Here is a 27,180-nt window from a genome sequence, read left to right on the forward strand (position 1 = left end):
CTGCTTGGAGAGGCAGGGAGAGAGAGAGGGAGGGAGAGAGACAGAGAGAGAGAGAGAGAGAAAGAGAGAGAGAGAGAGAGAGAGAGAGAGAGAGAGAGAGAGAGAGAGAGAGAGGGAGGGAGGGAGGGAGGTGCAGGAGGAGCGGGGAGCCCGGCAGCCTCAGCAGACGGCAGCAGAGGAGGACGAGCGTCGCTCCTCGTCGGTGTTTCTCGCTTTGTCGCCTTCGCGTCTCACTGACGAGCTGCAGGTTTTGTCGTTTCGAGGAAGAAAAAGAAAAGGGAAGAATAAAAAAGCGTTTTTTTTTTTGTTTTTTTCCCGCCTCCAGACCGTCTGACAGGATCTGCTGTTTTGTTGTTTCTTCTCTTTATGAAAACGATGAGCCTGAAAAAGTCCTGAGAACTTGAGAGATTTTCCTGTCAGAAAGTGAAAGTGTTGGACTGACGGTACGTTTCTCTTCCTCTCCGCCGGCTAACACAGCTCTGCATATACATACACATACAGTATATAATATATAGTATTTAATATGGTGTGTTAATGCAGGATAGTGCATGGCAGAGTGATGTACTATGGCAGGTTCTCCTGTGATTCGTTATGACATTACTTCTCTGATTAATACGTGCATATTGTTTGCATACAGTTTCACTCTTGCTCATGTCTGGTTTCTGACAGGCGACATTTGCTCTGGTTTATTAGAGTCTTATGATCCCATGTTACATCTTAAAAAGATGTAAGACACTATAAAAAATGGTTCATTGGTACAGTATGGTACAGTAATATATCATAAAGTTTATGGTATATGGTATTTAGTATACAGTGTAGTCCTGTATGTGGTGCATTAGTTCAATATTTACAGTATTATCATGCTATATGGGACAGAAATACAGTGAAATAGTTTGCTGCTGTGTGTGGAGAGGAGCTTTACATGGAAAGATTTGCTGTTGTGTAATATATATATTTTTAATTGAAACCTCCTGTTTTCAGTGTGTGTTTGTTCCCTGTGGGCCGTGAGCTCAGTGTGTGTGTCTAGCCTGCAGAGACGCAGCCTGACGCACACACACACTCACACACACACACACTCACACACACACACACTGAAATGCCTCGGTGACATAAAAATGCTGGATGTCACAAATCTTTTTTTCCAGCTCAGTGAACATCAATCAGAAATGGAGTTTTTTTTTTTGTTTTTTTTTCTTGTTGTTTGTTTTGGCTCCCAGATATCTTTAACTGGATTCCTAATGAAGCCGGCGCTGCGTCTGCCAACGTGACGCCGGCTGCCGTCGACATGTGGGTGTCGTTTGTGACGCCGCTTTCTGTTCTGATGAGCGGGTCCAAGGAGGGTGGGGGGGCACTTCCTTCACGTTTCTAAAATTAAGACGTTTTTCATCGTTTAGTAATCTGGAGGGAGTCGTTCACGCTCCTGTTTCTGATCAGATTCCTGAAACTCGCTTTATTCTGCCATCAGGCTGTTCCTTGTCTGTTTGGGTAAAAAAAAAAAAAAAAAAAAATCAGCAGAAATTTAAACTGCAGGAGGAAAAAAAATCACTTCTGGTTTTCACCGTTTAGGTTTGGAATTGATTTTCAGATTCAACTGATCATTTTTTAGGAGACAATCAGGTCTGTAAGACACATCCAAAGGACAACACCATGCACATCTGGTTTACCTCAGCCACCCAGCAAATCCCAAAGCATGCCTTTATTTATTTATTTATTTATTTAAATTTTTGAATATGCACTTGATTTCAAAAGATGTGTAGTCTTTACCAATCAATCAAATCAACTCGACTCAATCAGCACACACGACGCTGGAGTGAATCAAGCGTGGCAAGATGTTCGCTTTGATGGATTTAACTCTCTTGCAAGTTGAAATTCTCTGCAAATTGATTTCTGAACCAGAAACTGCAACCAGTGGAAATGAATGGAAATGAATGTTTGCCGTGAAGGTAGAAAAAAAAAAAGCACTCAAACATCTAAAAAAAATAAATAAATAATACTGCTTTGGAAAACTGAATTTTATTTGATTGTGTTTGTACAAATAAAATGTTTTATTTTAGTATTTTTTAGTTCAGTTTAGTGGCTTTCAAAGTGCGGTCCTGGGACCCACAGGGGACCCTGAGGGGCTTCCAGGTGGTCCTCAGCAGCATGAGGACTATTTTAAATTCTGAATGCAGCCTCTTTTAAACACAATAAATCATCACTGGTCTGACCTTTAAATGTATTATTTTGACCATTATACATACAGATGTTTTGTTATTTAATTAGCTATTTATTTATTGCATTTTTTTCCTAATTTTCTTCAATTTTTTTCTTTTTTTTTCTTTTTTAAATTTTTTGCTAACTTCTTCTGAGGTAATTTTCCTCTGTTTTTGCAATTTTTTTGCTAATGTGAATTTTTTTTTTTTTGGCTGTTGTTTTGTGCCAATGTGCTAACTGCCTTTCTCCCCCCAGAAACCAGGTGGATCAGGTTTCAAAAGAGGCTCATTTCGCTGTAATTTAATTCACCAGAAACTGTTACAGCATAAGAAAACATAGCAGTGATTATTTTAACATTAATAACTTTAATAGTTTTACCACTTTGGATGTATTTGTTTGTTGTCCAGCTGATTTGATTTGCTTCAAGTGCTGCCTTGAAGAAGCTTAAGTTTGATTTTCTACTGTGTGTGTGGGGATCGAGTTCCATTCACACATTTACTATGTGCATACTCACCCACACGCAGTGATACAGACAGATCTGCATGCCTCTGTAAGCCACACAAGTTTATTTTTATGCAGTCAGATGGAAATCCCGGCACTGAAGCCTCCTCTCCATGTGTTGCAGGGAGCTGAAGCGTCACCATGGGCCAGGCTCGGACCTCGTCGCTGTTCTTCATCTATCGACTGGTGTTTTTGTTGACCATCATCTCATCTGTAATCCCATATTCAGCGGCGGGAGCTTCTCCCCTGACACTCAGCTCCAACAACACACTCAGCAACCAAACCAAATGCGGTGGGAGCACCAAATGCATAGAGGGAGTCATCCTGCCCGTGTGGAAGCCGGTGAACCCGGCCCTCACCGACCGGCTGGCCAGAGCCACCATTTATTTTGTGGCGTTGGCCTACATGTTCCTGGGCGTCTCCATCATCGCCGACCGCTTCATGGCCTCCATCGAGGTCATCACCTCGCAGGAGAGACGGATCACCATCAAGAAACCGAACGGAGAGAAGATCACCACCACGGTGCGCGTCTGGAACGAGACGGTGTCCAACCTCACCCTGATGGCCCTCGGCTCCTCCGCACCTGAAATCCTCCTCTCGGTCGTAGAGGTGTGTGGTCACAACTTCAATGCCGGTGAACTGGGCCCAAATACCATCGTGGGAAGCGCCGCCTTCAACATGTTCGTCATCATTGGCCTTTGTGTGTCCGTCATCCCGGAGGGAGAAAACAGGAAGGTGAAACACCTCAGGGTGTTCTTCGTCACCGCCTCCTGGAGCATCTTTGCGTACACGTGGCTGTACCTGATCCTCGCTGTGTTTTCCCCTGGGGTCGTTGAGATATGGGAGGGCCTTCTCACGCTCTTCTTCTTCCCCTTGTGTGTTGGCTTTGCTTACGTTGCCGACCGTAGACTCCTTTTCTACAAGTACATGTACAAACGCTACAGGGCAGGGAAGCAGAAAGGAATGATCATTGAAACCGAGGGGGAGCCGCAGCTTCCCTCCAAGGTGGACATTGAAATGGACGGCAAAATGCTCAACTCTCACGGGGAAGAGTTTGTAGACGGAGAAATGGTTTTCGATGAGAGGGAGCTGGACGAGGAGGAGGCCAGGAGAGAAATGGCCAGGATCCTGAAGGAGTTGAAGCAAAAATATCCAGAGAAAGAGACGGAACAGCTGATAGAGTTGGCCAATTACCAAGTTTTGACCCAGCAGCAGAAGAGCCGTGCTTTCTACCGCTGCCAGGCGACCAGGCTCATGACAGGAGCAGGAAACATCTTGAAGAAACATGCCGCCGACCAGGCCAAGAGGGCCATCCAGCACGACATCTGCTCTGAGGTTTCAGAGAATGACTTTTCCACCAAGATCTTCTTTGACCCCAGCACCTACCAGTGTCTGGAGAACTGCGGCAGCGTCGCGCTGAACGTGGTGCGCCGCGGTGGAGACCTAACGAGCACGCTTTTGGTGGATTTCCGGACAGAAGATGGCACAGCAAACGCCGGCTCTGACTACCAGTTCACCGAAGGAACCATTGTGTTCAAACCGGGCGAGACCGAGAAGGAGATCAGGATTGACATTATCGACGACGACATCTTTGAGGAGGACGAGCACTTCCTGGTTCACCTCAGCAACGTGAGGGTCATATCTGAAGGCTCCGGCTCAGAGCAAACTCAGGCCAATCACGTGGACGTGATGGCCGCACTCGGGCTGCCGTGCACGGCCACGGTCACCATCTTCGATGATGACCATGCGGGGATCTTTACGTTTGAGGAGCCGGTGATGAACGTGAGTGAGAGCATCGGAATGATGGAGGTGAAGGTGATCCGGACCTCGGGAGCTCGCGGAGTCGTGGTGGTGCCGTACAAAACCATGGAGGGAACGGCCAAAGGAGGCGGGGAGGACTTTGAGGACACGCATGGCATCCTGGAGTTCGAGAACGACGAGATCTTGTAAGTCCAAGTCTTTCCTCCCTACTCAAAGGCATACTGGTACAGTTTTGACTCTTCACATTTTAAACTGAAATAAATATGGCTGTCAGCAGCAATGAACTGGTTACCACAAACATGCACTGAGTTGCTGAGGGCACAACAAGGCATTATGGGTATTAGAGTTTTTATTACTACTACAAAACAGGCTGAAGGCTAAAGGCTTTATTTTCCTCAAAACTCAGCAGATACTTTTAAAATGACGCTTCTATGGAGTTTAAAGTGGACTAATTACTTTTTCCCAGATTCTACAGTCAGTTGAACCTTTTGAGCCAATGGATGAATAGAATAAATAAATGGTTGAATAAAATGAGGTTGATTTGTTGGCCATTTTCGGACCGATCCCTCATTTTTTAGGGGGAACGATGAAGTCCCGGCCAGCTCATCTCTAAATTCCAGTCACTGTGCCAGAATTTCTTGCCTAATTTCATTCATGAGAAGAAAATCTGATCAAGGTTTTTACAACAAAAACAAAATCCAAAGTGGTTCTGGGAGACTGTGGAAATTAATTGATAAGATTAGAGGTGATGAAAATGCATGTGAATTAGAAAATAGACAAATTATTAAGTGATTTGATTAATTTAAAGCTTTTAAGCTAAAATAGTTGTGAAATGACAGAGCCGTGTTCATCATTCACACAAAACTGCCATTTAATCATTTAAGGAAAGTGGCCTTAAAGGTGCGTGTAACAAAAGTAATTAAAAAAAATGCTCACAAAATAATGGAAGTGATGAAATGTGTATGAATCAAACATTAGTATCATAAATTGTCAGTTGATTTGATAAATGTGTTCATCGCTTTATTTGGAAAAAGTTGCTTCATCATTCGTGTCGAAACCAGCTAATATTTATCGAGCAATTTTTATTACCTCCGCCCCAAAACGATGAAAAGCAAGGAGACATTTACGGATTTTCATAATCTCTATTTCATCAGTTAATTTTTGCTACTTCCACTCCTCATAAGTCGCAGTAAAATATCTGTTCGATATGAAGGCAAAGCGAGGAATAAACCCACCGCTCCACCGGAGGAAAGCGTGTCGGTGTCATGCTTTGCGAAGGCGTGAAAACTGCAGGGTTTAATGAAGCAAACAAGTAAATGGTCAGGTAACGCGCTACGTTAGCGCATGCGCAAACCTTATGCCTGACGTGTTGTGATGCCTCGGCAACACAAAACGTGACACTGACACGCTGCCCCCTGGTGGAGCAGCAGGTTGATAGATCACATCATTACACGGCGGCCATTTTCCTCAGATGTCACGCTAACAGGAAAAGCTCCAGGTGGGAAGCTTCAATTTTATAATTAAGCTGCACCGCTGCGATCCAGGTTGTATCTTTTATAAATGTAGGAAATCCGACAGAACATTATTCTTTCTCTGCGTCCCGATTGATGAACAACTGAAAAGACAACATTAGCATTCAGCCACTTCCAAAGCAAACATTAGCGTCTGATAGCGTCACCTGATACGACAGGAAAGCAGCAACTGAACAGTGAAATCTCAGTGAGCACGGAGACTCAATTATTAAAGCCGCTGGCTGTGCTGAAGCTAGCAGGGTAGCGTTAGCACGGAAACGTTAGCAGGGTAATGTTAGCAGGGTAATGTTAGCAGGGTAACATTAGCAGGATAACGTTAGCAGGGTAATGTTAGCAGGGTATTGTTAGCTGGGTAATGTTAGCAGGGTAACATTAGCAGGATAATGTTAGCAGGGTAACGTTAGCAGGGTAAGGTTAGCAGGGTAACGTTAGCAGGGTATTGTTAGCTGGGTAACGTTAGCAGTGTAACGTTAACAGGGTAATGTTAGCAGGGTAACGTTAGCAGTGTAACATTAGCAGGGTAACGTTAGCAGTGTAACGTTAGCAGTGTAACGTTAACAGGGTAATGTTAGCAGGGTAACGTTAGCAGGGTAATGTTAGCTGGGTAATGTTAGCAGGGTAACGTTAGCAGTGTAACATTAGCAGGGTAATGTTAGCAGTGTAACATTAGCAGGGTAACGTTAGCAGTGTAACGTTAGCAGTGTAACGTTAACAGGGTAATGTTAGCAGGGTAACATTAGCAGGGTAACGTTAGCTGTCCTGCTGGGTTTTCATGTTCTGCTGAACTCAGGAAGGTTCTGTCACGTTCTCACTGGAACACAGTTTAACTCAAAGCTTTAGACTGTGGACTTAAAGAAATGTGTCCAAGATGTTTGCTCATGTTGCATAATAATTTACTCCTTTCCTGACGGATCATGTGACACCATTAAACGGTAACGTTAGCCAGGAAGTGGTTGGATGCTAACGTTAGTAGCTAACAGGTGATCACATCTGTTGTTTTACCTTGAAATCTGAGTTGACGTCCCTCTGGATTTTCTCTCCATCGTCTTTTCAGTTGTTCCTCAGGTGGTGAAACGAGGAGAATTAAAGCTTCCCGCTCTGAGCGTGACCTCAGAGTTAAATCTCTGCTGTGTGAAAATGATCTGTTGTTGATTTTGTGAGTGAGCAGTGGACATGAAGCCGCTGTGGATGTGCAGATGCAGGCGTAGCGGGGAGCAGGCCTCCTGCCTCTGCTGTGCTGTGGCGGCCGGGCCTCACACTCGGGCTTGTTTATAGCCGAGTGTCCGGGCTGAGTCAGCAGGCCTGAGGTCACATGAGGTCACATGAGGCCGAGTCAGAGCTCGCAGCGCCGACCACGAGCCAGACGAGGAAGGCGGAGGTGTGGCGGCGCTGTGAGCTCCATGAGCGTAACGAGCTTCTGCAGGTGATCAGCCGATTAAAAAAAAACTCAGCGATCAGCCTGGACGATGCACCTTAGCACCTTCAAAAACCAGCTTCCTGTCACAGTGACTTGCAAACAGCTGCAGCTTCCTCTACAGACGACCTCTTGACCTTCTCCTCACATGAAAATACATTTCTCCTCACCTGCTGTCATATTCAGCAGGTGTGCCTGGAAAACCTAAATTCTCTCTCCCAGGTTAGACCTCCCTGCCTGTCTGTCTGTGTCTGTCTGTCTGTCTGTCTGTCTGTCTGTCTCTTTCTCTCTGTCTCACCTACAGAGCCCCTAAAAGGAAAAAGGAGTGAAAAAATGCATGCAGGAAAAAAAATGAAATAAAACAAATGTAAAGATACTTTAACATTCTCTCACAAAATGTTTGCATTCCCGAGAGAAACTTGAACATTTCTTTGAGAACATTCAAAGTCATCAGAGTCTTTATTTGTTAAAGGAATAGTTCAGTGTTTTGGGCAAAATGCTCTTTCCCCGTCTTCCCCAGACTGAGACCAGATGTTGGACATCATTTCCACCTCTGGACGTCCAGGGGTTCAACTCCTATGGGTAGCTTTTCTTGTTAGCTTAGCATAAAGACTTGAAGTCTATGGGAGTTGTTAGCCTGGCTCTGTCAAAGTGAAAAAATATGCTCCAGCAGCTCTGAGGCGTCTGATTCACACAGAAGATCATGAGGACTTGAAATAGTAATATTTTTTATTTTCTAATATCCATTTTTTCTCCGTCATGTCGCCTCGCCTGAACGGCTGCTGCTCAGCTGTCAATCACCGCTCCGCTCGCCTCTGCTGATTGGCCGACTGAATACCTGATTACTCAGAGAATCACAGCTTTACAGACAAGACCTTCTTTACACACACACACACACACACACACACACACACACACACACAGAGTCTCCATGCATGGCTTTAGTCTGCAGAGTCGTGAGCGTCTGATTGGATGATTCCTCTCTGCTGATGATGATTTGATGATTTTTCAGACAAACATGAATGAATCCAACGCTGCAGTTCCATATTTACAGTCATAGATGCAGCACCCGTCACACTGCAGCGGATTATAATCCCTGTAAAAGATTTTGAGGATTAGCGGGACGTGTGTTTTATGTGTCCAGAGACAGAGGTGCAAACACACACACACACACACACACACACACATGAACGTGTTGAGATGAGATGAAAAACACTGAGCTGCTTCAGATTCACAGCCTCAAGCCGTCCGTCACTGTCGGTGCAGATTAGGATTGGGCTCTGAATGCAGGAAAGGGGATTTTTTTTATGTTTATGAACAAAAAAAAACGTTTTTTGCACGTTCAGCTCATAAATAAGTCTCTACTTTATGATACTTATGTGAACTTCAGTTTCAGTTTCCGTTTTGGACTGAGTGAACAAGTTTAACCTGCTGTTTAGTCTCATGATCAGAGCTAGAAATCCTGTTTTTGAGAAAAAAAGAAAAAAAAGATCTGCCAGTGGGATTAGATAATCCCACTTTTTCAGTTCAGTGTCACTTGCTTGAGGAAGGCAGAGTAAAGCAGATCACTGGGATCCAGAAAATGACACTTGATTCAAGAGAAATTATGGAAACAAGTGGGATTATCTCCTCCCGCTGGCAGATTTTTTTCATTTTGATAAAAGATAAGATTGAGGAGGTGATTTTTTGGCAGTGAGTCTCCGTCCCGCGTCAGGCTGGGCCCGCCTGCTCTGACCGGGTGGCACCTTTGGGTTTACATGCCTCACATAGCGGCCGGGTGCAGACTTTCCATGGCTGAGGCCGGGAGGAATTTCCTCCTGCAGGATAAACACAGCGGCTCAGCGCCGAGGCAGCGGCAGCGCCGGCGGCTTGAAATGGAAAAGGCGGCGCGCTCGTTCTCGGTCTCAGCTTATTAATGATGAGCCCGCCGCTCATTTACCCGCAGACGCCTCAGAGCTGAGCCACGCTGCCGGCCCAGCAGAGCCTTATATAGCCCGAGTGCCACCGCCATGCTGCCAGCGCCATGTGGCCGCTGCAGGCTCACAACACACACACAACACACACAACACACACACAACACACACAACACACACACAACACACGCAACACACACACAACACACACAACACACACACAACACACACAACACACAACACACACATAACACACACAACACACACAACACACACACAACACACACAACACACACAGCACACACCCAACACACACCCAACACACACACAACACACACACAACACACACAGCACACACCCAACACACACACAACACACACACACAGCACACACAACACACACACAACACACACCTGACACACACAAAATACACACAACACACACACAACACACACAACACACACCTAACACACACAAAATACACACAACACACACAACACACACAACACACACACAATACACACACAACACACACACACAACACACACAACACACACCTGACACACACAAAATACACACAACACACACACAACACACACAACACACACCTGACACACACAAAATACACACAACACACACAACACACACACACAATACACACCTGACACACACACAATACACACAACACACACAACACACACACAATACACACAAAATACACACCTGACACACACACAACACACACAGCACACACACACAACACACACAACACACACACAATACACACAACACACACACAACACACACACCACACACACCACACACACAATACACACAATACACACAATACACACACACAACACACACAACACACAACACACACACAATACACACACAATACACACAACACACACACACACAATACACACTACACACACAACACACACAACACACACACAATACACACAACACACACACACACACAATACACACTACACACACAACACACACAACACACACAACACACACAACACACACAATACACACCTGACACACACCTAACACAGAACTCATGGTGTTGTCCCCCCTCTCAACCAGGGGGTTCAAAGTGGGGTCTGGGGGCCCCCGTGGCTCCTTCAGGGGCTCCTCAGCAAAACGAGGAAAAGTTTCATTTCACTGTAACTTAAAGCCTCTGAGCCTCGCAGAAGAATCTCTGTTGTTTCTTTGCATGAAAAAGCATCCAGGTGCTTTAAACGAAAGTCTAACCCTCGTAAAACATGAGGTCGTAAGCAGAGCTCTGATCACACAGCCGGGACATCCCAGACCTGAATACTGAGCCATACTTCATAATCTAACCACGAAAAAAAAAAAAAATGAAGTGAGTCTCCTAGTTGCACTGATGTTGTTCCTATGAAGCAGCTGCTTTTTTCAAAATAAAACTCTCTCAGTGACCGGCGGAACTGCTGATATGCAAATCAGCGGCATCAGCCAACAGCTGATTGGCTGTGGGATTTGTGGCCTGGACGTCCACACACAGCAGCAGTAGAATACAGCACACCATGAAGCATTATTGTAAATTAAATAAATAAATAAAGATAATAATAAAATAATAAAAAGTTTATCCCATGTCTTAGGGAGTTTTTAAAAATTTAAGAAAGGCAGGAAATGAGCTTTTAAATTTTGACGTTTTTCTGAGGGGCGGTCTCTGAGCTCCTTCAGGCTCCAGGTCTCTGCTGCTGCTGGACTAAAGTCTGTTTGCTCCAGGCTCCTGGCTCTAAAGGCTTGTCCTGAGTCTCTTCATGAATCCTGGCTGTGTTTTGGGCGTAACATGCAGTGAACCAATCAGAGGCCGTCTCCCGTCCCCTCTAACAGCCAGGTGTGTCCCACCTTGGTGGGCTGCTGTTCTAATGGAGGATTCTCCAGGTAAGAAGGAAGGAGACGGAGTGAAAGCTCCCGAGCAGATCAGGACTCCATCTGAGCTCCCTGAGGTGAAGCAGCGTCCCTGCCCTGTGTGTGGGACAAGCAGAGCGGACGCTCGCCGGCGCCCCCTATGGAGGCCACCATCACTGTCTGATGATGAGCTTCAGACAGCAGAGAGACCTGCAGCACTGACCTCAGAGCTGCTGTTTGCTGCTCACTCACTTTCAGCAGCGTAGCAACACTGCTCTGAGGTCACACTGCAAAAACTCCAAATCTTACCAAGATTATTTGTCTTATTTCAAGTCAAAAATGTCTTATTCCTAGTCAAAATATCTCATTACACTTAAAATAAGACATGATCACCTCAGCAGTAACTTGTTTTTAGACAATTGTCTCTTGTATCAAGTGAAAATTTGCTTGTTTCATTGGCAAAATTTGTTTCTTGTTTCTAGCTGATTTTCATTTATTTCAAGTGAATTTTCACTTTTTCCACTGGCAAATTTTGCCAATGAAACAAGCAAATTTTCACTTGTTTCAAACAAATTTTCACTTGAAACAAGAGAAAATTGTCTAAAAACAATTTACTTCTGAGGTGATCATGTCTTATTTTAAGTGTTATTGGATATTTTGACTAGAAATAAGACGTTTTGACTTGAAATAAGACAAATAATCTTGGTAAGATTTTGCGTTTTTGCAGTGCAGCTCATTTTCAGAGCCACACGAGACACTCTGCTGTTTCCACAACGTGAAAATGACACCTGAGCCGCTTAGAGACTAGAGAAGACAGTTAGTTATTAGTGAAATATGTAAAGGCAGCTCCTGCTATATGGAAACACACGGGTTTATCACAGTGAAGATCCTAAAGGGGAGATTTCATGGAAAACTGGCGTTTTAGAGGCTGTATCTCACATCAGACTGGAGACTGTCAGGATTCAGATCTCATGTTGGTTTCAGGTTCTCTGAGCTTCACACACTGAAAACAGTGAAAAGACTGAAAAGACTGAGCGACGTGGAGCGAAGAAAAGAGACCCAGAGGATTTTTGGAAGAAAACAAGAGAACAAGATGTGAAGAGACAAACCACATCAGAACAACAAGGCAAACACAGGAATAAAGTGACTCAAAATAGAGCCGAGGCAGTGTGTGTGTGTGTGTGTGTGTGTGTGTGTGTGTGTGTGTGTGTGTGGGACAGCAGGACAGTCTGTTCTGTCACTGATAAGTAAAGGAACATTATTCTGCTGTTAGATCACAGCCAACAACGCTTCCGCTTTCCAAAACTGCCAAAGGTTACGATTTGAAGAAACGACTCAGTGACACCTAATAATTTTTTATTTTATTTTATTTTATTTTATTGCGTTGACCTTATTTAAAGCAGATGACGTTCATAATCTCATTTTCACGGCCGAGGCAGCGGCACACAAGACGTGTCAGCACACAGCCTACAGCATATCACAGCCCAATGAGGTAAAAATAAAAGAGGAGAAAGAGAGTAAAGGAAAGACTGAAGTATCGTGAGGAGAGGATAAAAAGTGAGTTAAGTATTAAATTATAAAAAGCAGAGGTGTGATGGATTTGGACGCTAAAGTCATTGGGGAGTCTCCCACGCTGCAGCTTTAGACACGTCCGTCCCAAAAAACATCAAATAACTCGCAACACCCGGACTTCCTGATTCCATGAAACGCACCGCCGGCCTGCATGTGAACACATCTCGAGCTTCGGAGAGACGCCGCCGGAGAAATTCTGCTTTCTGCCGCTGAAAACTGGAGGTTAATCTGTAATCTGTGATTCTGCTGACCGTCTGTTTGAGACTTGATTCAGAGAGTCAGCAAGTGACAGGTGGGCGGAGCTAGAGAGATATTCATGGGCGGGCCAAAGGGTGGCAGATAGAGAGATAGATAGATAGATAGATAGATTAGATGCCTTTTGTTGTCATTGTATACTTGATATAGCGACATTGCAGTAGCTCATCACAGTGGAAGTCATAAACATACACATAAACACACAGGAGAAGAATAAGTGCGAATAAATAAAGTCATTGGATTTAAAAAGTATGAGAAACTTGATCACTGCAAAAACTCAAAATCTAACCAAGAATATTTGTCTAGTCAAAATGTCTCATTACACTTAAAAAAAGACATGATCACTTCAGAAGTAACTTGTTTTTAGACAATTTTCACTCGTTTCAAGTGAGAATTCACTTGAAACGAGTGAAAATTGTCTAAAAACAAATGAAGAGTTCATTTGCAAAAACAGATAAAAGCCATTCTTAAAATGAATACACCTTTTTCACTGATACTGCTTGGAGTACACACACACACACACACACACACACACACACACACAAAGCATGATTTTGGATAATAAAAATTATGCCAGGCTAAATAAACATATAAAAATAGAAATACATATAAAGTAAATTTTAATAAAATTCCAAAAAGTTTAAAAAGGTTTTAATAAATTCAAATGGAGATATCTGTTTTTGCAAATGAGCTCTTCAAATTATTTCTGAGGTGATCATGTCTTTTTTTAAGTGTAATGAGACATTTTGACTTGAAATAAGACATATATCCTTGGTTAGATTTTGAGTTTTTGCAGTGATGAAAAGCATTAGGTGACATGATTAAAAAGAAAGCCATTACTGCACCATGTTAGCTCTGTTTCACAGGTGAGACTGGATCGCTCTGGGGGAAAAGCCTTTAGGAGTTCTTCTGGCTCCATATCGCCTCCCTGAGGGCACGAGCCGATGAGTTTTTGAGCTGAGATGGATGGATAGAGAGATGGATGGATAGAGAGATGGATGGATGGATGGATGGATGGTCACGCCTCTCTGTTTCTCAGCTCAGAGCCTCCAGCTGTGGTTCTTCTAGTTTGTTCTGAGTTTAAAGTCAAACTGGTTCTGGTTCTGGTTCTCCTGGGATCAGTGGTTCTGTTTGTGTCTCTGCTCAGATCCTCACAGGAACATGAGAGGTGAAAATCTACTTGAAACAAGTGAAAATTAGCTTGAAACAAGAAACAAATTTTGCCAATGGAACAAGCAAATTTTTACTTGTGACACAAGTGAACAAGTGAAAATTTGCTTGTTCCATTGGCAAAATTTGTTTCTTGTTTCAAGCTAATTTTCACTTGTTTCAAGTAGATTTTCACTTGAAACAAGTGAAAATTGTCTAAAGACAAGTTACTCAGTGTTGCCAACTCCTCAGTAAGGACAGTAGCTATTGGCTGTCCTAAAAGTCGCTAGAAGTCGCCAAATGACGTCATCGCCTAATTTGCATAATTGGCAATTTGCACGTGATTGTAATGGACGCTGTAGGAGAGGAATAACATCGTAGGAGAGACAAAAAGCGAGTAAAAAACATCCCAAATATGTTTTAGAACTACAAATTTACGGGAAGGGCGGGACCAACGGCGGCTTTGCGCATGCGCAATTCATCTGCTGCCTGGCCGCGGAGTGGTGGGTCTCCTCTCTGCTCCTCTCCTGACTGCAGCTGCCTGCGACTGGAGGCTGTGACCACCTGTGAGAACTTTGGGGCGGGGGAGGGGCTCGCGGCAGCACCCGCTGCTCACTGAGAACAGGAACTGCAGAGGAACGATACGTGCTTTCATGTCAGTTTCCAAAATACCAGAAGTCTCCAGTAACACCAGGAAAAGTCGCTAGATTTGTCGCTAGTCGCTTCTGACAAAAAAAGTCACCATGGGGAGTTGGAAAGTCGCAAGATATAGCGAGAAAGTCGCCAAGTTGGCAACACTGAAGTTACTTCTGAGGTGATCATGTCTTATTTTAAGTGTAATGAGATATTTTGACTAGAAATAAGACAAATACTCTTGGTAAGATTTTGAGTTTTTGCAGAGCAGTTTCAGTCTTATTTTTCAACTTTTTCCTATCAGACTGGTCAAACTGGGGTGGCAGCTGCCAGCCCAGGCCACCCTGGTAGATCCGCCCCTGGTTATGTGTACTTTTTTTTTTTTTTGGTGTCGATTTATAGATAGTCATGTAGCCAAGACAAATGTGACGTCCTATGACGTGGCTGGATCACGAGGCTGTTGTCTCGTTCTGTTTGTTCCCCTGTGGATGTGAAGGAACCTCCAAACTGAACCAAAGCTTCGTTCTGTCAGAATCTCACTTGGACTCCGGAGAACACGTTCTCCTTCGCTGCTGTCTGAGACAAACGGCTCACACAGCTCGTACGTTTCAGTGACCCCGCTGCTCCGAGGTGCTTCAGGTCGCAGCAAATTATTTACCGAGCAGCTTTTCTGTTTGTCAGCCTCATGACTGAAACCCACAGCGACTAAACGGTCAGACAGGAAGCTGTGTGACGTGACCTTGGCATAAGGCTCTTCTGATTGGTTGGGAGTTTTTTTATTCCCTCAGAGTGATTTCACGAAGGGTGGTCGGGGTGCATTTCCTTTCCAACTGACTAATTTGCTTTAACATTTTCATTTTGAACAGTAAATAATCACGTAAAACCGTCAAGTGTATTTCACATTTTATACCCACGATGCTCTAGTTTTTGCGTTTTTTTTTTGCGGTCTTACATTCCTCCGTAAACAAGGCTCTGCTGTCTGGGCCTTGGTTTTATTTGACTTTAGGTTTTATTCTCCACTTAAACTTTGTTGTGTGGTTTTGAAAAGTGCTTTAGAAATAACTGTAACTGTTACTCTTATTATTTTAAGACATTATATTGCTTGATACAGCCGACCTGTCCTCAGTTTACTGGTTAAACTGAGTTATTTCAGCGAGCGTGGTTCTGAACAGTCGTGGTAGAAGTGTGTGTGTGTGTGTGTGTGTGTGTGTGTGTGTTTCCACTGAGGCACTGACTCTGTTTACATGCACACCATATTCCAATTCAGGTCAATATTCTGGTTAAGGTCATTTTCTGAATAAGGTGTTTACATGTTACTTGGCATATTCCCGTGTTTCGGCGTATTCCACACTCTTATGTAATGCAACACTCAACCTGCAGGGGGCAGCAGTACGCGTATAGGCATCTGGTCTCGTCTGCTGTTCGCCATGTCGTTCTCCCCGTTTGCAGTAACCATAGCAACAAAGACGCCCCAGGATTCCTTGTGAATCGAGCATGCGCAGACGTGACTGAATATTCCGGTTCGGGGCGGTTACAGATTAAGGCGTTTACATGGCACAATATTCCGGTTAGAACAGGCACATGCCAGGGGTCTGATTCAGAATATTCTCCAACTGGAATATGACCTTAATCTGGTTCAGTGTGTTTACATGACACGTGCGCAACCGGAATATTGAGGATATTCCGAATAATACAGGAATATGGTGTGCATGTAAACGTGCTCACTGTAGCTGAATCAGTTATTCACTGCAAAAACTCCAAATCTTACCAAGATTATTTGTCTTATTTCAAGTCAAAAATGTCTTATTTCTAGTCAAAATATCTCATTACACTTAAAATAAGACATGATCACCTCAGAAGTAACTTGTTTTTAGACAATTTTCACTTGTTTCAAGTGAAAATTCACCTGAAACAAGTGAAAATTTGCTTGTTTCATTTGCAAAATTTGCCAGTGGAAAAAGTGTAAATTCACTTGAAATAAGTGAAAATTAGCTAGAAACAAGAAAAAAATTTTGCCAATGAAACAAGCAAATTTTCACTTGAAACAAGAGACAAATGTCTAAAAACAAGTTACTTCTGAGGTGATCATGTCTTATTTTAAGTGTAATGAGATATTTTGACTTGTAATAAGACATTTTTGACTTGAAATAAGACAGTTTATTGCAGTGTTTGTGTTAGTAATTGATGTTAATTTGAGTGTCGGGGCTCTTTCTTTCCGCTTTGACCTTCTGTCTGCACGAAAACGTCGTTTCTGCTCACCGAGAGCTCAGCTTTTTGGAAACGGTGGAGTTCCCCCCCCCCATGCCTGAGCCGAGGCGTTACGTGGCGCTCTGCCGTGACCCAATCTCTGTGGTTTACACCTGGATTATTATGAGGCTCAGCGCTATAATCTAATCATCCGAGGCACGAAACAAAAAAAATCTTCCGGTGGGACGAGATAATCCCACCGTCAACATGGAGATTTTTATTTATTTATTAGTTTTATTTTTTTGATCCTGTGTGGACGGAGCGGGGCGGCCCGATCCAGAAAGGAAATTGAAACTAAACATCATAAAGTTAAGACTTTCACATGCGTAAGATTTATTATCAATATAATGAACGAATAAAGAAAGAAAGAAGAAAAAAAAAGGGAAAATTCCTGAATTTAGATTGAAATGAATCCTGATTTATCTCACTTGTTACTTCCTCCTGAAGTTAAGACTGTTATATAGAGGATTTAGAAAGTGAATGAGGAAAAACATAATAAAATAAAAGAACATAAATACAGACATACATACATACCGAGGTCAAATGTGCTGTTTTTAAACCTTACGGGGAAAAATCCCCGTTCCTGAATTCAAAGTGAAATGAATCCTGATTTATCTCACTTGTTAAGGTGGGGGGATTTTTTATTTTTTTTTATTTTAATTTTTTTCTGCAGTTGCGACGTTTCAAAGTTCAAACTGTGTCTCTGCCTCGCGGCTCCGCTCTGCCCTCCTTCCACCTTCACTTCCAAACCAGAGACAAACTGCAGCCTCGGTGTCCCGGGGGATTTACAGGCCACAGTTTCAGGGGGTTTTGTTGACTGCCCCCCCAACACACACACACACACACACACACACACACACACACACACAGAGCTGATAAACACACAGCGGTGGATGTTCCTCCTCGCCTTATTAGGACAGCTTCTGTGCGGCGGCGACCTGCTTCTTGTCAGCGGCTGCCGAGTCTCTCACACACACACACACACACACACACACACACAACCTGTTGACACTCCTTTATACTGTGCTGTTCACACTGTGCCTGCCAGGCCGGGGCAGAGAGAGAGAGCAGCTTGTAAAACGGCGGAGACGATAAGCAGCGCTGAGTTCAGACTGGATTTGTGTTTTAGAGGCTGCAAAAAAAAAAAAAAAAAAAAAAAAAAGTTAACAGAATATTCAGGCTCACAGGAAACAGGATCCCTTAACTTAAGTGTCTTAAAATATTCTTAATAGTAATCTAAAGAAGCCCCTCCTTAACAGCCCTCATCATTTCATGGTCTCTGTTTGTCATGGATTCATACATTTTGAATTAAACTGATTTCACATCAGTGGGTTCCGCATTTATTTTCTTAATTAACTGCTGACACTGACACTCTGTTGCCTTATTTTGAAAATCTTTTTATTGTTCCTGGATTATACCTTAAATGCCACTTAAAACATAAAAAAACTAACTTTACAAATTAAAGGGAAGATAACATTTTCAGTTCACTATTAATTTTTTTTTTTTTTTTTTTTTTTTTTTTTTTTTTTACACATTTTTCACTTCTCGCTGAAATGATACAGGCTGTTAAGGGCTAATCACAAAAGCCTTGATTGGCCTTTAATTAAAACAAAGAAATATTCCCTCATTTTGTCGTCATTTGTCTTCAGTTAAAATGAAGCCGTTCAGTCTTGAAATGAAGAGTTTCTTAAGGAGTGCAGCTTGTTTTTAAGGTAAAAATTAAGGACATTCTTAGGGTTTATCTATCTATCTATCTATCTATCTATCTATCTATCTATCTATCTATCTATCTTTCTATATATATCTATATCTATCTATCTATCTATCTAGATAGATAGATAGATAGATAGATAGATATCCAGTGGTGTATAGCTAAGTACATTTAATTGAGTATTTAAGTACATTTTGAGTATCTGTACTTTACTCGAGTATTAGGGTTTGTAGTTTTTTTTTTAAAATCTTTTCACTCTGTGAAGTTACTCGTTGCTTTTAATCACGGCTGTGAGGTCACATGTTGTTGTTTTTTTTTTCTAAAATGTGATTGGCTGCACAAACACAGGACCCGCCCTCAGCTGGGTTTGATGTGAAAATGGAAATACGTGAACAAACTAGCACCAGCTTTCCAGCAAGACATCCACTTCCTTTTTTTTCTTTCTTTCTTTCTTTCTTTCTTTCTTTCTTTCTTTCTTTCTTTCTTTCTGTCTTTTTTTTTTTTTTAATATTTTTATCGCAAAAGTCATTGTGAACTTCAACATGAACTTCCAAGCAATCTTATTTTTTACATTTGTAGTGACATTTTTATGGCGGCATGTGGTAAACAAACACACACAGACACACGGAACTCAAAAAACAAAAACAAATAAGTAGTTGGTGGATATGAAATGAACATTACAATGCGGTTAAAGAAAAAATAGTCTTTCTACGGAGAAAAAAAAGAAAAAAGAACAAAGGCAAAAGACCAGAAACAAAACTCAGATGAATATTCAGTAGAAATAAATCAACCTGTTCAAAACAGGAATGACATCGTGACTCAGTCGTAGAGCATCACTGTTCCCTTTCAGGCCGGACCTCATGTCCTGTCAATGTCTTGTTTGTTTAAATCTGAGCCTCTCCAGGTAGAAGGTCTCACCCAGCTCTCTCAGACATCCCCTTTCAAAGTAAAACAAATCCACTTTCAAAGTAAAATGCATCCGTTCCAGTGTCAGAGAGTTACCGGGTTCTGTAAATCATGAGAACAATGCAGCGATGTGTGGATCTTAAAGCAGTGTAAATGTGCTGAAACCAGGCAGAATAAGGCAGATCAGCCACGAGGATCAAGAACATGACTCTTGATGCAAAAAAAAAAAAAAAAAAAAAAAAAAAAAAAATGTAGAAACATGTTGATCAGTGTTGGAAACAGGTGGGATTATCTCATCCCACCGGGAGAAAAACAAGATTTCAGCACTGAAGATGAGACTGAAATTGCAGAGTTTTGCTGAGAATAAGGTCTGTATAATCTGTATTGTGAAACACAGTGGACTTAAGGGCACACACACACACACACACACACACACACACACACACACACACACACACTGCTGAAGTTCTCTAAGAAGAGTGTGGAGGTCAGCGTCACAGGGGCAAAAACACTGAATCTGCCAAACATTAAAAAAACATCGAAAATGGACAAAGGCGATATTCCATGGATGTCAGCTTCCAAAGATCTGTGTGTCTGTTTCCATGCTGCCGGCAGTGACGCCACACACACACACACACACACACACACACATGCTGAGGGCTGTTTGTCGCCTGGCATATCTTCCAACTGGTGGCCGAGCAGAGCAGCAGAACTCGTCTAACTGTGTCATCAAGGCTTCTGAAGCGTCGCTTTACCAGAGAATTTCAGTTTAGTGAGACTTTCTTCTTCTTCCTTTCCTTAAATCCTGTCTGATGAATCACCATGGAAGTTGGTGACGACCTTCGTGTTGCCTGCAGGATAAAACCTGGTGACTGTATGACCAAACTGACCATAACTAAAGAGCTGTAGAAGTTAGAGAGGTGGAACTTGGGGTATTCTTTGGAGGCTGAGTTGATTTACAGTTCTAGTTCAGATTCTTACCAGTACAGCGGTATTTGTTGCTTCAGGTGAGTTTAATATTGAACTAAAAACCCCAACCAAAACAAAGGTGTATACTTCAAAGTTTTTGAGCTTTGTGTTGTTTTCCGGACTTCGTTCATTTCCGAGCAGTAAACTCCTGGGCTCTGTCCCAATTCAAAGGCTGTACGTTACCTAGGTCGTATTTGTAGGCTGCTTACGTCACGGCGGCGCGACAAGTGCTGTCCCAATTCAGTTTCACCGCGCAGGGTCCTGCAAGTGCAGCCAACAGATTCAGCCTATTTTTGACTAATTTGCAGGAAACACCTCCACGATGCTTCGCGGCCGACATTACAGCCTACTTCCCAGGGTACCTTTCGGTCCGGTTGAATTTCTGGATCAGCCACCATTGCTGGAATTATGAAGCATGTTTCAGACCGTCTTAATGTTTATATCGTGACGTTTTGATAAGTTTTCATGCCTATAATTACCACCATAGATTCGGTTTAGCTGTTACCTGTATCCGAACAACGCCATAGCAATGTTTCCATAGCAACCATCAGCGCATCAGGTACGTTACAATGTAGCCATGTGTACAATTAATTTAATTGGGATAGTCTGTTGCAGTTTGTGAGGTGTAACAATTATCTTAATTTTCTGCATCTTCACGAAGACACAATAAAATAAAATACATAAAACTACAGAATCAGTGTTGTCCATCTTGAGAGCGTTGAAGCTGCTTATCGTTTTGTTTCATGCACAGGTGTTCACCGACACACCTCCCAAACCTACTTCGGCATTTTACGCTGCATCACTTGAATGCGCTTCGGGAAGCCTCGATAATAATGACTTCGCAGGCTACACGTCCCAATTCACTAAACTTTTAGTTCCGGTAAACTTGATATCGGCACCTACGTCGGACGCCTCCTACGTGGGCACCATGGGCTGCGACCTAGTAGTCATCTAGCCCTTCGATTGAGACAGACCCCTGGTGAACCATGTAGAGTTGAATTGAGGGCGGCTGGACTTGTTTGTAGACTCTTTAAGACGTTTCAGTTCTCATCCAGGAAGCCTCTACAGTTCTGACAGACTGTCCCAGGTGTTTAACCTGTCAGGACGTTCTGCAGGTTGTTGATACCACTGGATCGTCAGCGCTCCTTCCTGGTGTGTTGAGTGACCGATGATAGTCAGGGTCACCTGACTCCAGGAGGGGTCAGCAGTCAAGGAAACTGAACCATTAACCATTGTGACTCTAATGACCTTTATTCACTCCAGACCAGAAGTAACCAACAGCAAAAAACTTGCTGTTAAATAATATATGGTTGAATAATTTTAAAATTATAGAATACAAACTGATATAACAGCTAGTCTTCATGATATTGTCGGTTTCACTGGGCTGTTTCTCTCTGAGGTTTCTCTGATGTCCTCTGTGTTTTGTTCACTTTGTTTTCCTGCCTTCGTCACGCCTGCAGCTTCCACACGCATCTCTTCTGCAACCTCTCTCTCTGTCTCTCTCTCTGTTTCTCTGTCTCTCTCTCTCTCTCTTTCTTTCTCTGTTTCTGTGTTTCAGCAAAACCATTCGGATCAATATAATCGATGATGAGGAGTATGAGAAAAACAAGAACTTCTTCCTAGAAATCGGAGAGCCTCGGATGTTGGAGATGAGTGAGAGGAAAGGTGGGGGCGTCGCCCTCCTGTGATGTAGCCCCGCCCCCCTACACTAACCACCTCTGACCTCTGTTGATCAAAACCCACCTCAAGGCCACACAGGGAAAAACAAACCAGTTTCATTTGAGATCTCTAAATCACAAGCTGGATCAAGTCTTTTTATTTTCAAATTTGTATTTATTTTTAATGATTTTTTTGTCAATTTTTTTTAGACAAGGAAAAATCTTAAATTAACTGACTAAGATTTGAAGATCATGAAAGTCCACTATACTATTTATATTTTACATAAATATAGATAATAACTGCCTCCCAGGGTTCAGTAAAATTTAGATTGTTGGATTTTTGGTGCCAGATCAGATCAGATCAATTATTTCTTAATCATATTGATCCAGAAACCAGCAGCTATCCAGCCTCGTTCCTTTTGAAAATCAAACTCGAGGTTTTGCAATTTGCTTCCCTGCAGGCCAGATGAGGTGTGGTCAACCCCACCTCATCATCATGCCTGTTGCCACGGCGACTCAGATGCCGCAACGATGGAGCCCTGTTATGGTCTCCATCCATCCAGTGTGTGTTGGTGAACTTGCATGACCCCTGACCTCTGACCCTGCACCCCCTCTGTTGTTGTTGTTGCTGTGTGTGCCCTGTGTGTCCGCAGGAAGACCATAGCTGTTAGAATATTTGACCATGAGGAGTACGATAAGCAGGCCAGCTTCTACATAGAGCTGCAGGAGCCATATTGGAACAGGAGGAGATGGACAGGTGTGGGCGTGGCACCTCCTCCCCTCTGATGACCTTTCACCTCTTTGTCATTGAGCTCAAAACACTCTCCGGCTTCCTCTGTCTTACTTCCTGTCTCTTTTGCCTCCTCCTCTGCACATGAGTTCAAAGTTCATGTTTTTGGTCAAGTTGGTTTTCATTATGTTAGAACAGGTTAGGACTCATTAGGACAGATAATGACTAGTTCAGTGAGTTAGAACAAGTTACAACTCACAGAGACAGGCTTGACTAGTTGGGACCCATTAGGACAGGTTAGGACTTATTCGGACAGGTTAAGACTCATCAGGACTAGTTAGAACTAACTAGAATGCATTGATAGGCTAGGACTCATCAGATTACTTAGAACTAGTTATAACTTGATGAGACGGGTTAGAACTAGGTGGAACTCATTAAGACAGCTTAGGACTCGTTAGGACAGGCTATGACTTGTTGGGACTTGTTAGGACTGGTTAGGAATCATTGGGAATTGTTGTGACAGGTTAGGGCAGGTTGAGATTGGGACTGGTAAAGACTAGTCAAGACTATTCAGGCCTAACTTGCACTCATTAGGACTTCTTTCAGTTGGTTAGGACAAGTAACAAATTGTTGGGACTGGTTTTGAAAGGTTAGGACTAGATGGGACTCATTAGATCAGGTTAGTACTTGTTAGATCAGGTTAGGACCAGTTTGGACTAATTAGGACTGATTTAGAATCACTGGGTCTTGTTGGGACAGGTTAGGGCAGGTTGGGATGAATTAGGACAGGTAAAGACTGGTCTGGACTAGTCAGGCCTCACTAGGACTCGTTTCAGCTGGTTAGGACTAGTAACAACTTATTTGAGCTGGTTTGGCTGGTTAGGACTAGATGCAACTCATTAAGATAGCTTAGGACTTGTAAGGACAGGTTAAGACTTGTTGGGACTCGTTGGGACTGGTTAGGAATCATTGGGACTTGTCAGGATGGGCTAAGGGCAGGTTGGGATGAGTTAGGACAGGTCAAGACTAGTCAGGCCACACTAGGACTCATTAGGAGTTGTTGCAGCTGGTTAGGACTAGTAACAAATTGTTGGGACTGGTTTTGGCAGGTTAGGGCAAGATGGGACTCAGTAGGACAGGGTGGGACTCGTCAAGAATCATTGGGACTTGTTAGGACGGGCTAAGGTCAGGTTGGGATGAGTTAGGGCAGTTAAAGACTAGTCAGGACTAGTCAGCTGCTTAGGATTACTAACAACTTGTTGGAACTAGTTTTAGCAGTTTAGGACCAGTTAGGACCGGTTAGCCGCTGGGTGAGGCGGCTGGTGTAAGGTGTTTTTGGAGAGTAGATACCGATGATTACCAAATTACAACCAAATTTAACTCTGTGCTTTTACTCTCCTTTGTTTTTAAGTCACATTTTGCTTTCACAGCACTGAATACTTTTCCATGACACACAATTCAAAATAATTCTTTGTTTTATACAGGAGGAGGAAGCAATTACATGTCATTATCTCTGGTTTTGTTGCGACCTTTCCAACACGGGGCTGTGTTAGTCCCCTCTTTGATGACGTTCATTGGGCCTTGACGAGTGCAGAGTAGAAATAATAAACACACAGTAGATGTACTGCAGGACATTAAATACAGCAGCTACAAGCTGAGCAGTAAGGAAGCATGTAGTCCCTCAATGTTTGTCCCTGTGCATCCGACCTTCTTGCATCCCGAATATCCCACACAGTGTTGGTCTGACCTAACTAAGTATTCAGAGCTTTGAATAGACGCCTCGCTAAACATTACATGTCAGGTATTCAAAGCTTTGGATACACAGTGAACTAAATACCACTTATTAATACTGAGATCTTTGATTGCACACTTAATTTAACATTAACAGTATGTAGCAGTTTGTAGAGAAGATTTGGTCATTGTATGTTTCTGGTAAACTTGTAAATGTTCTTTCATTTACGTCTGCCACTTCTGCAGAAAAGTGAAAACTGTTATTGTGATAATTACAGTGGAATAATTAAGAACAATGGTTAGCAGGGAAAATGACCATTCATTATGGTATTATTTTACACTGAGTCCAGTTCATGTTCCTCTTTAGATTACCCATCATGACTTTAATTCTGAAAACCGGGTCCAGATGGAAAGTCACTTCCTGGATGTTATTTAGTGACAGTACACTTTTATTTCAGTGTGTCTCAGAGTGTGTAGCTGTGGTTTTACACTGAGTCGGTGGTTTATTAGTTTATTATTTTTCCATAGAACCTGTGTATAATGTTGAGGATCAAACAGTGAGCTGATTGAAAAAACTACAGACGACTGAGAGGAACTTTTTTTTTTTTTCTAATTATCCAACATGGCTCCCTCGTCAGCTGGACCCCCTCCTCTGTTTTCTCTCCTCTTTTCTTGCTGCTTGTTTCCCTTCCTGTCGTTTTTTCTGTCTCACGTCTTTCTCGTCTGTTTTCCTCCATCAGCCGTGTTGCTTCAGGAAGCCGGTAAGCTCTTATTATTTCATTTTTTCGTCTTTTTTTTTGTCTGTCCTGCTGGCTGGTTTCATTCTGTCTTTCTCATTTGTTTCCTGATTTCTCCCTCAGCTTTATTCAAAACGTATAAAACAGAGATTATAACAGAGTGACACACTGATGGGTGACAGGAGGGTTAGTTTGGTGTTGATTCTCCTGGAGGGATGGAGCTCCGTTCTTCCAAAAGAGCCTGCACACACACAGGGATTTTATATAATTGTTATTGTATTAATATATTAAATTATTAGATATTATAGCAGATCTACAGAGCGTAAAGCTTCATTACAATTTTTTTTTTTTTCATAATTTCTGCCTTTTTTTGTGTTAATTTTCTTGTAACTTTTTACTTGTTTCTTTACTAGCAGCCTATCTAATTTTTGGGTCCAATGCTTGTGAAAAGCATCTGAATGCAGAGGGTTGAGGCTGTGTTCAGACGCCTTTCACAAGCACTAAAACATCTGACATTTAAATAAACCATTAAAAAAAATATAAACATAGATTTCTTTAAATATTTAAATTGGAAAAAAGGACAATTTTCTAGTTTTGTTTTTTTTGTATCTTTTATCATTTCTAAATTTTTACAGATTTTTACAGAAAGGGCTGAAACATTTGTATCTGAATGGGAGCGTGGCCTCTTCCAGGATGGCCATGCCCCCATCCACAGGGCACTGAGAGTCTCACTGAATGGCTTGAATATGATGATGATAGTGATGATGATGATAGATAGATAGATAGATAGATAGATAGATTTACTTTATTGATCCCAAACTGGGAAATTCTTAATGATATAAATGATGATGCTGTGGCCTTCACACCCAGCTGAACACCTGTGGGAGATTTTGGACTCTCCATCATCATCATCATCATCATCATCATCATCATCATCATCATCGTCATCATCATCATCATCATCAAAACACCAAATGAGGGCAAATCTTTTGGAGGAACGGAGCTCCGCCCCTCCAGGAGAGCTCCAGAAACCAAACGAACGCACCGCAGGCTGGGTTTCCCTTTCATTTGTCACCTTCATGCAGCTGAAGAGAAAAAAGAAAAAAGAAATATGATGACACAAAAAATGAACCCAGTTGTACACCAGAAGAATCTCCACACAGCGACCAGTGAATTTTGATTTCTGTCTTCTTCTTTTTTAAATTTTCTAACATTTTAGGTGGATTCGTCAAAACAGGTATGAGGCTGAACATTTTTATTATTACACGCAATGCTTTGTTCATAAAACAGTGTGCTGCCCAGCTGCTGGTGGATTCCAGTTAATGCGTCTTTTTGTTTTATCACCTCTGAACAGACAAGCGTCTGTATGGTAAGACAGCACCGAGTGTTGGGAACATTTGCTTTGAAGTGGCTGCCAAGTTAAAGCAAATGGTGTTAGAGAATAACAGAGATGCAGCGGTGAAAGTCCGACCGGCGGCTCTCATTCATCACGCCGACACCAAGCTCCTGGTGTTGAGGATAAAAATCAGAATCTGTTGGCGCACCTAATGCAACACAAAAAGTTATTAAAATGCCCTATCTTTACCTCCATATTAAGCTCTTACTTTCACATAATAGTAGACAAATGACCACAAAATGAAGTAAGGCCTATATTTCAGTATAAAGTCTTTGTTTTTAT

At 42.6% G+C, this 27,180-nt stretch overlaps 1 protein-coding gene across 1 annotated transcript in view; it reads left to right on the plus strand.

Moving 5' to 3' along the window:
* The first annotated feature begins 329 nt into the window (after window positions 1-329).
* The window catches only part of slc8a1a (solute carrier family 8 member 1a), a 42,213-nt gene continuing 15,362 nt past the window's right edge, over window positions 330-27,180 (plus strand). The window contains exons 1-6 of the mRNA XM_030079502.1: window positions 330-443; window positions 2,819-4,640; window positions 22,205-22,311; window positions 25,506-25,526; window positions 26,722-26,739; window positions 26,857-26,871. Of these exons, the coding sequence (XP_029935362.1) occupies window positions 2,836-4,640; window positions 22,205-22,311; window positions 25,506-25,526; window positions 26,722-26,739; window positions 26,857-26,871 (1,966 nt within the window). The 5' untranslated portion in view covers window positions 330-443; window positions 2,819-2,835. The remainder of the gene's footprint in view (window positions 444-2,818; window positions 4,641-22,204; window positions 22,312-25,505; window positions 25,527-26,721; window positions 26,740-26,856; window positions 26,872-27,180) is intronic.

This window comes from Myripristis murdjan, chromosome 1 (genome assembly GCF_902150065.1).
Source record: "Myripristis murdjan chromosome 1, fMyrMur1.1, whole genome shotgun sequence".
NCBI classification, from domain to species: domain Eukaryota; kingdom Metazoa; phylum Chordata; class Actinopteri; order Holocentriformes; family Holocentridae; genus Myripristis; species Myripristis murdjan.